Genomic DNA, 11,188 nt, shown 5'->3' with positions numbered 1-11,188 from the left:
CCTAATAAACCACAACCTAACCACTAACCCTAACCACTAACCCTAACCACTAACCCTAACCACTAACCCTAACCACTAACCCTAACCACTAACCACCAATCCCTAACCACTAACCCTAACCACTAACCACCAATCCCTAACCACTAACCCTAACCACTAACCACCAATCCCTAACCACTAACCTAACCACTAACCACCAATCCCTAACCACTAACCCTAACCACCAATCCCTAACCACTAACCCTAACCACTAACCCTAACCACTAACCACCAATCCCTAACCACTAACCCTAACCACTAACCACCAATCCCTAACCACTAACCCTAACCACTAACCACCAATCCTAACCACTAACCCTAACCACTAACCACCAATCCCTAACCACTAACCCTAACCACTAACCACCAATCCCTAACCACTAACCCTAACCACTAACCACCAATCCCTAACCACTAACCACTAACCACCAATCCCTAACCACTAACCCTAACCACTAACCACCAATCCCTAACCACTAACCCTAACCACTAACCACCAATCCCTAACCACACCCTAACAACCACAATCCCTAACCACTAACCCTAACCACTAACCACCAATCCTAACCACTAACCACCAATCCCTAACCACTAACCCTAACCACTAACCCTAACCACTAACCACCAATCCCTAACCACTAACCCTAACCACTAACCACCAATCCCTAACCACTAACCCTAACCACTAACCACCAATCCCTAACCACTAACCCTAACCACTAACCCTAACCACTAACCACCAATCCCTAACCACCAATCCCTAACCACTAACCCTAACCACTAACCACCAATCCCTAACCACCAATCCCTAACCACTAACCCTAACCACTAACCACCAATCCCTAACCACTAACCCTAACCACTAACCACCAGTCCCTAACCACTAACCACCAATCCCTAACCACCAATCCCTAACCACTAACCACCAATCCCTAACCACCAGTCCCTAACCACTAACCACCAATCCTAACCACTAACCACCAGTCCCTAACCACTAACCCTAACCACCAATCCCTAACCACTAACCCTAACCACTAACCACCAGTCCCTAACCACTAACCCTAACCACTAACCACCAATCCTAACCACTAACCCTAACCACCAATCCCTAACCACTAACCCTAACCTCCAATCCCTAACCACTAACCCTAACCTCCAATCCCTAACCACTAACCCTAACCACTAACCACTAACCCTAACCACCAATCCCTAACCACTAACCACCAATCCCTAACCACTAACCACCAATCCCTAACCACTAACCACCAAATCCCTAACCACTAACCACCAATCCCTAACCACCAATCCCTAACCACTAACCACCAATCCCTAACCACTAACCACCAATCACTAACCACTAACCACCAATCCCTAACCACTAACCACCAATCCCTAACCACTAACCACCAATCCCTAACCACTAACCACCAATCCCTAACCACTAACCACCAATCCCTAACCACTAACCACCAATCTCTAACCACTAACAATTCTGTGCACTTCTGGATCAACAGCACATACTTCAATCTCCTTCTCGACAAAGTACGGTGGCTGTCCAACGGTGCCAAAGCGGTTTGCCGCCTGCCTGACGGTGAGAATGTTCATGCCACACATTTGCAGAACTCAAGATCCTGAGTGGTCGGAGAAAATCTCCTTCAAGTTCACCATGACATCTCACCTAAATAACCTCAACAGAAAGCTCCCGGGAAACACGGCCCCTCTGCTTCTAGAAGAGGTGTTGTAATTCAGACGGATGTTAACTGTGTTCGCGAGAGACATGGAGACAGGCGCCACGGTCTCATTTCCCTGAAATAACTCAAAACAGCAGAACCGTCAGATTGACACCGCAAATCGGCAAGTTTCCAGTCTGACAATCCAACAATCATTTGCTACACCATTTCACTATAATTTCCTTGTGTAAACCCCTTGATGTTGACAGACTTCTCCGTATTCCAGGAAGTGTGCCAACCGCAGCTGGAATTGGAACTGGCTGACATGCAGGACAAGAACATACCGGTGTCAAAATTCAAAGGCCTGATGACGTACCTGGAAAAACTGGCGCGTCAGAAGGCCACATGGGCTTGTATTTGACATGTGGAATGGAAAGACCAGCTTGTATTTGACATGTGGAATGGAAAGACCAGCTTGTATTTGACATGTGGAATGGAAAGACCAGCTTGTATTTGACATGTGGAATGGAAAGACCAGCTTGTATTTGACATGTGGAACGGAAAGACCAGCTTGTATTTGACATGTGGAACGGAAAGACCAGCTTGTATTTGACATGTGGAACGGAAAGACCAGCTTGTATTTGACATATTGAATGGAAAGACCAGCTTGTATTTGACATGTGGAATGGAAAGACCAGCTTGTATTTGACATGTGGAATGGAATTCCCGACAGCTATAGCAAACATGAAGAGAAATGCATTTGGCATCATGTCAATCTTTGGGTCAATTTAGATTCAGTCTCTTCCTCATTGACACTCCTGCGTTTCCCGTGGTGCTATGCCTATCCTGGTTAGCTTGTCATGATCCCACTGTTTCATGGCAATGGAGGGCTTTCACGGGTGGTCGCAAGAGTGCTTGGGGTGGTGTTTAGGGGTTTCTGTTGGTGCTACTACGGTGGAAAGGCCGATTTGGCTCTCGCCTTCTCCAAAAAGAAGGCGACTCAATTACCACCCCATCGATGGGGGGATTGTGCAATAAATCTCCTGGTAGACGCAGCACTTCCCAGGAGTCACGTGTACCCTGTCACAGGTGGAGACGGCGGCTATGAAAACATACATCTCTGAATCCCTGCGTCAGGGGTACATTCGATCCTCCACTTCACCCGCCTCCTCGAGTTTCTTTTTTGTGAAGAAGAAGGAGGGAGGTCTGCGCCCGTGTATTGACTATCAGATCACTGTGAGGTACAGTTACCCGCTACCTCTTATCGCCACTGCGATTGAGTCAATGCACGGGGCATGCTTCTTCACCAAACTGGATCTCAGGAGCGCTTACAACCTGGTGAATATCCGGGAGGGAGACGAGTGGAAGACGGCGTTCAGTACTATCTCAGGGCACTATGAGTACCTCGTCATGCCGTACGGGTTGATGAATGCTCCATCAGTCTTCCAAGCCTTTGTAGATGATATTTTCAGGGACCTGCATGGGCAGGGTGTAGTGGTGTATATTGATGACATTCTAATATACTCCGCTACACACGCCGAGCATGTGTCCCTGGTGCACAGGGTGCTTGGTCGACTGTTGGAGCATGACCTGTACGTCAAGGCTGAGAAATGTCTGTTCTTCCAACAGTCTGTCTCCTTCCTAGGGTACCGCATTTCCACCTCAGGGGTGGAGATGGAGAGTGACCACATTGCAGCCGTGCATAATTGGCCGGTGCAGCGGTTTCAGGGTTTGCCAACTCCTACCGGAGGTTTATCCGGGGTTTTGGTAGCGGCTCCCATTACCTCACTGCTGAAGGTGGGACCGGTACGTTTACAGTGGTCGGCTGAGGCGGACAGGGCTTTTGGTCACCTGAGGGCTCTGTTTACCTCGGCTCCCATGCTGGCCCATCCGGATCCCTCTTTGGCATTTATAGTGGAGGTGGACGTGTCCGAGGCTGGGATAGGAGCTGTGCTCTCTCAGCGCTCGGGTACGCCACCGAAGCTCCGCCCCTGTGCCTTCTTCTCTAAGAAGCTCAGCCCGGCGGAGCGAAACTATGCCGTGGGGGACCGGGAAATGTTGGCTGTCGTCAAGGCCTTGAAGGCATGGAGGCATTGGCTTGAGGGGGCTAAACACCCTTTTCTCATCTGGACTGACCACCGCAATCTGGAGTACATCCGGGCAGCGAGGAGACTGAACCCTCGCCAGGCAAGGTGGGCCATGTTTTTCACCCATTTTGTTTTCACCCTTTCTTACAGACCAGGTTCCCAGAACGTGAAGGCAGACGCACTGTGCCGGCTGTATGACACAGAGGAGCGGCCCATGGATCCCACCCCCACCAGCCTCCTGCCTGGTGACGCCGGTAGTGTGGGAGCTGGACGCGGACATTGAGTCCCGTGTGGCTCAGTTGGTAGAGCATGGTGTTTGCAACGCCAGGGTTGTGGGTTCGATTCCCACGGGGGACCAGTACGGAGAAAAAAAATGCATGCTCTGAGGACGCGGCTGAGGATGCCGTCTGGGCCAGCAGCCTTGCGAGGGTTAACACGTTTAAATGTTTTACTCACGTCAGACACGGAGAAGGAGAGGGGGGGGGGGAGTCTTCGTTAGAAAGCCACGACGGTGACACTGTATTATCCTCAAAGCGAGCAAAGAAGGTGTTTAGTTTGTCTGGAAGCGTGACGTCGGTATCCGTGACGTGGCTGTTTTTTGTAGTCCGTGATTTCCTGTAGACCCTGCTACACACGTCCAGTGTCTGAGCCGTTGAATATGAAAACGAAATCTCCAAAATATCGTTCTTTTTTAAACAAGCCTTAGAAAGTTGTGTTGCAATTTCAGTTTAATCCACCTGAAAAGACAGAACAAATAATACAAAAAATATTGTGGTTAAACTCAAATATACTAATTGATAAAAAAAACGTTTTTTTTCGAGAAAATGTTTTAAAAAAAAGGTATAATCTTTGTAAATTATATCATAAATAGGACTGGTGGAGTTGTCACAAATGCAGCTAACACAGACATATGGACATTTCTGCTCTACCCAAAATTACAACCAACTAAATGCAGCATTACCACAAACATGGAAGAGGTCAAGTGGAAGGGGGAAAAAGTAAGGAAGTTGTCTGTCAGTCCTGCATTAAAGACCAAAAATGGTTAAAGAAAAGGGTGATACATAAATATATACCAATTTCATTTAAGGACCGAAAAACTGACAGCTGTGCCATATAAGTAACAAAATAGTTGGGAAGAGATTTGCGATGTACCCATTCCACGGCACATGGTTTATGAATACGCAAAACAACGCCGGATTCAAAACTTCAAATGTTTCTATTTAAATTACTATACAAAATTCTTGTAACCAATAGATTGTTATATAAATGGGGGAAACAATCTTCCCAGCTCTGCAGATTCTGCTGTGAGGAGGCAGAGTCATTAGATCATTTGTTTTGGTATTGTCCATATGTAGCTCGATTTTGGTCACAGGTCCAGGAATGGCTGAAGAATTGCAACATTTGCCCAGAACTAACGCTACAGATACCAATACTGGGGGATTTGAAAAGCCATAGTCAATCAATAAAATAATATAATAATTATTTTAGCAAAAATGTTTATTTTTAATGTACAATCTGTAGAAGCTATGAGAATAGAAAAGGTTCTGTACTTGTGTGAAGCATCACAGCACAGTTGAAAAATATATGGCAAATAGAAATCCAAAATGGATGATGTTGAGAGATAGATGGGAGGGGTTGAATGGAGCTGAAGGGTGGGACTAATAACAAGATAAACAATGTAAAACATACGGGGTCTGTAAAATGTATATAGGTTCAGAAATGTTGTGAAATAACACAGTTACAAATAGAAATCAAACTGGATGGACATCAGAAATAGAGGAAGGACTAAAAACAAACAAAATATAACGATTGTAAAATAGATTTTGTCTGTAAATTGTGTATAAGATGTATAAACTGAAGGTAGAAGCCTAAGTGTTTATTAGTTTACTCCAATTGGGGGAAGGGTGGTAGGGTTTGGGGAATAATAAAGGTATATTCTAAAAGAAATGTGTATGTATGTATGTATGTATGTATGTATGTATGTATGTATGTATGTATGTATGTATGAATGTATGAATGAATTAATGAATTAATGTATGTATGTATGTATGTACAGTGCTCTCCAGTTATATTGGCACCATTGGTAAACAGGAGCAAAATGGTCTGTAAAAACATTTGTTTGCTGTTTATCCTCCAGTCAAAATATTCACAAAAAATGTAACCTTAAACTGAAGTAAAATGTTTGGAGAAAAAAATAAAAAAAAAAGTGACATTTTTTTTTTCCTTCTCCAAAACATGTGTGCCACAATTATTGTCACCCCTAGAAATTCTTATAAGTCAAATCTAACTGAAGTATATTCCCGTTCATATTTTAAATTTTTTTAAGTTCACCTGAGCGATTAGGAACACTTTAAGTGGTAAGCCACGACTTTGTTTCACTGGGGTATAAATATGAGGTGACACACAGGCCAAGTTCCCATAGTCATCCATCACAATGGGAAAGACCGGAGAAAACAGTAATGATGTGCGACAAACGGTTGTTGAGCTGCACAAAAAAAATATATCCAAGGATCACAGCTGGAGAATTGCAGACGTTAGTTGGGTTTTGGGGTCAGAAAGTCTCCAAAAACTACGATCAGACGCCACCAACATAACCACAAGTTGTTTGGGAAGGTTGCCATTAAAAAGCCTTTGCTGTCGTCAAACAACAAACTCAAGTGCCTACAGTTTGCCAAACGTTACTGGAACTTTCAATGGGACCGGGTTCTACGGTCAGAGGAAACCAAAATAAGAGCTTTTTGGAAACAAACACCAAAGGTGGGTTTGACGTAGACAGAAAGATTTCCAAGCAGAAAAGTACCTCATCTCCACTGTGTAGTATTGTGGTGGATCGTTGATGTTGTGGGCCTGTTTTTCTTCCAAAGGTCCTGGACAACTTGTTAGGATACATGGTATCATGGACACCATCAAATACCGGCAGATATTCAATCAAAACCTGACTGCTTCTGCTAGGAAGCTTAAACTGGGCCGTGGTTAGATCTTCCAGTAGGACAATGAACCAAAGCACACCTCAAAATCAACACAAAAATTGTTCACTGACCAGAATCAAGGTTCTGCCATGGCCATCCCAGTCCCCTGTCCTAAATCCCATAGAAAACCTGTGGGATGGGCTGAAGAGGAGAGGGACCTGGGAATCTGAAGGATCTGGAGAGATTCTGTATGGAGGAAAGGTCTCAGATCCCTGTTTTCTCCAACCTCATTACGCATTATAGGAGAATACTCTGTTATCTTGGCAAAAGGAGGTTGCACAAAGTATTGAATGAAGGGGTGCCAATAATTGTGGCACACATATATTTGAGAAAAATGTTTTTTTTTATGTTAAGAATTTATTTTTTCTTTCAAGTATTTTGCTTTAATTAAAAGTTAGATTTTTGTGAATATTTTGAATGAAAGACCAAGAGGATTTATTTTTATTTAACCTTTATATAACTAGGCAAGTCAGTTAAAAACAAATTCTTATTTTCAATGACAGCCTAGGAACAGTGGGGTTAGCTGCCTTGTTCAGGAGCAGAACGACAGATTTGTACCTTGTCAGCTCAGGGATTCGATCTTGCAACCTTTCGGTTACTGGCCCAACGCTCTAACCACTAGGATACCTGCCTCTCTAACCACTAGGATACCTGCACCCCATAGATAAGCAATAAAATAAAATGTTACAGTCTGTTTTTCTCATATTTACCAAGGGTGCCAATATTAGAGGGTACAGTTTATATATATATGAATGCTTATATACATCTTATTTCTAATAACACCAGTACAGCCTGTAACCCATCTTATTTCTAATAACACCAGTACAGCCTATAACCCATCTTATTTCTAATAACACCAGTACAGCCTATAACCCATCTTATTTCTAATAACACCAGTACAGCCTATAACCCATCTTATTTCTAATAACACCAGTACAGCCTATAACCCATCTTATTTCTAATAACACCAGTACAGCCTATAACCCATCTTATTTCTAATAACACCAGTACAGCCTATAACCCATCTTATTTCTAATAACACCAGTACAGCCTATAACCCATCTTATACAATATTCCGCCTTGAAACTGCGCGAGACAGCCGCTGTGTGACCCTGAACGTCAGATTTGGTGGTAATATTCAGTGGTGCTGCTCTAAGGCGAGGAGTCCAATTTGTCCTGATTGTGGCGCTATGGGGCCATAGCTTGAACCATGTCATGGCTGCTTGCAGCTATATTATGTACATTTTATTTATACCGTTGATGTTGTACATGGAGAAGCGGTTGCAGAAGTTAGCCATGTTGGTCTCCTGTCTGAGAGGGGCTTTCTGAGGGGCCTTCTGGACTGTCTCTGGCCTCCCATCATCCAGACTCTGTACAGAGAAGAGGAGAGACAGTATACACCACAAGCATATGAAAATACTACCCACTAAGAAGGTAGTTATAATGCTGAAAATAAATGGTAACAAAACAATCCATATAACATCACTAAATGTCCACATAATGTATTAGTTAGTTACCCGATAGGGTTAGGGTTAGTTATCTGTGAGGGTCAGGGTTAGTTATCTGTGAGGGTCAGGGTTAGTTATCTGTGGGGGTCAGGGTTAGTTATCTGTGGGGGTCAGGGTTAGTTATCTGTGGGGGTCAGGGTTAGTTACCCGATAGGGTTAGTTATCTGTGGGGTTAGGGTTAGTTATCTGTGGGGGTTAGGGTTAGTTATCTGTGGGGGTCAGGGTTAGTTACCCGATAGGGTTAGGGTTAGTTATCTGTGGGGTTAGGATTAGTTATCTGTGGGGTTAGGGTTAGTTATCTGTGGAAGTTAGGGTTAGTTATCTGTGGGGGTTAGGGTTAGTTATCTGTGGGGGTTAGGGTTAGTTATCTGTGGGGGTCAGGGTTAGTTACCCGATAGGGTTAGGGTTAGTTATCTGTGGGGGTTAGGGTTAGTTACCCGATAGGGTTAGTTATCTGTGGGGTTAGGGTTAGTTATCTGTGGGGGTTAGGGTTAGTTATCTGTGGGGGTCAGGGTTAGTTACCCGATAGGGTTAGGGTTAGTTATCTGTGGGGTTAGGATTAGTTATCTGTGGGGTTAGGGTTAGTTATCTGTGGAAGTTAGGGTTAGTTATCTGTGGGGGTTAGGGTTAGTTATCTGTGGGGGTTAGGGTTAGTTATCTGTGGGGGTCAGGGTTAGTTACCCGATAGGGTTAGGGTTAGTTATCTGTGGGGGTCAGGGTTAGTTATCTGTGGGGGTTAGGGTTAGTTACCCGATAGGGTTAGTTATCTGTGGGGTTAGGGTTAGTTATCTGTGGGGGTTAGTTATCTGTGGGGGTTAGGTTAGTTATCTGTGGGGGTTAGGGTTAGTTATCTGTGGGAGCTAGGGTTAGTTACCTGTGTGAGTCAGGGTTAGTTATCTGTGGGGGTTAGGGTTAGTTACCTGTGTGAGTTAGGGTTAGTTACCTGTGTGAGTTTATCCAGCTCTCCCAGCCAGGCTCCAAACATCTTGTCTAGATCCTGATCGTCTTTATCACTGTCCTCCTCTCCTCCATCTGTGTGGTCCAGTTCCTCATCTGACAGCTGCTCCATCTGAAACACACACACACACACACACACACACACAGACCCACAGACACACACGCACACACACACACGGTAAAGTTCGTTACCGGCGTGAATTGTAGGTTGACGAGCGTGTCAGTCCCTCTCATTCATCTCCATGGTAACATCCCTGGAGCAAGTCAACCTGACGGACGCACACCCTGGCCATCGCAGCATACGGGTCATTCCAAGTCCACCTGACGGATGAACCCACTGGCCATCGCAGCATACGGGTCATTCCAAGTCCACCTGACGGATGAACCCACTGGCCATCGCAGCATACGGGTCATTCCAAGTCCACCTAACTGATGAACCACCTGGCCATCGCAGCATACGGGTCATTCCAAGTCCACCTAACTGATGATCCCCCTGGCCATCGCAGCATACGGGTCATTCCAAGTCCACCTAACTGATGATCCCCCTGGCCATCGCAACATACGGGTCATTCCAAGTCCACCTAACTGATGAACCCCCTTGGCCACTGACTTCAATCCATGTCTATGTGTCTCCAGAACCTATCAAATCACTTGCTCCATCTATATAATCATCCTTCTATATTTTTTTGTCTTCTATACAACCTTTAAGACACTGGGCACCACTGGGCATCACTGGGCATCACTGGGCACCACTGGGCACCACTGGGCACCACTGGGCACCACTGGGCATCACTGGGCACCACTGGGCATCACTGGGCACCACTGGGCACCACTGGGCACCACTGGGCATCACTGGGCACCCCAGAAATTTGAGTGGGTACAAAGTACATGAGGCTGGTGGATAGTCTCCCCGTCTGGAAGTGGGAGAATTTAGCATTTTTCAAACACGTGAAAGCTTTTTCATGCAATCTAGTCATAATCATTATGCTTAATTATATGTAAAACAAATATGTATATATATATATATATATATATATATCTGCATATCTAAGCGTTCGTCTTGAGCCATCTGTATCCTTCTGACATGTTGTTTTTTAAAGAAACGTAATATGAATCTCAGCTAAAATCTGGGTAACAGATTGAAAGGAATGTGAGTCTTATTCAGTATATTTAGTTATTGCCTTGCTTTTCTAAAGTCTACCAACCTTACCTGTATTTCAGCTGGCATGCAAGGTAACTGCCAAAATAACGGAAACACTTGAGTAAATGAGGGATACAAAGTATATTGAAAGCAGGTGCTTCCACACATGGTTCCGGAGGTTAATTAAGCAATTAACATCCCATCATGCTTAGGGTCATGTGTAAAAATGCTCGACAGGACATTATTTTGGCTACAAAATGGCTTTGCCCCCATAGGATGATAATGCTGCCATCCACAGGACATGAGTGGTAATATCTCAACCCAATTAAACACTAGGATGTAAACCATACGCCATGGCCGTCTGGGTCACCAGATCTCAACCCAATTAAACACTAGGATGTAAACCATATGCCATGGCCGTCTGGGTCACCAGATCTCAACCCAATTAACAACACTAGGATGTAAACCATACGCCATGGCCGTCTGGGTCACCAGATCTCAACCCAATTAAACACTAGGATGTAAACCATATGCCATGGCCGTCTGGGTCACCAGATCTCAACCTAAACCATATGCCATGGCCGTCTGGGTCACCAGATCTCAACCCAATTAAACACTAGGATGTAAACCATATGCCATGGCCGTCTGGGTCACCAGATCTCAACCCAATTAACAACACTAGGATGTAAACCATACGCCATGGCCGTCTGGGTCACCAGATCTCAACCCAATTAAACACTTATGGGAGATTCAGGAGCGGCGCCTGAGACAGCGTTTTCTACCACCATCAAGAAAACACCAAAGGATTGAATTTCTC

The 11,188-nt window shown here is 44.8% G+C and overlaps 1 protein-coding gene across 1 annotated transcript in view; it reads right to left on the bottom strand.

The window, feature by feature from the left end:
• Positions 1-11,188, bottom strand: part of LOC115161444 (ras-associated and pleckstrin homology domains-containing protein 1) — a gene marked incomplete in the record, with an annotated part of 120,381 nt that overhangs the window by 29,220 nt on the left and 79,973 nt on the right. Inside the window, 2 exon segments of the mRNA XM_029712436.1 lie at positions 8,021-8,135; positions 9,217-9,342. Coding sequence (XP_029568296.1) covers positions 8,021-8,135; positions 9,217-9,342 — 241 coding nt within the window.

Source organism: Salmo trutta, chromosome 24 (assembly GCF_901001165.1).
Source record: "Salmo trutta chromosome 24, fSalTru1.1, whole genome shotgun sequence".
In the NCBI taxonomy this organism is placed as follows: Eukaryota; Metazoa; Chordata; class Actinopteri; order Salmoniformes; family Salmonidae; genus Salmo; species Salmo trutta.
Note: the sequence above shows the minus strand (reverse complement) of the source record. Positions and strands in the feature narration are given on the sequence as shown.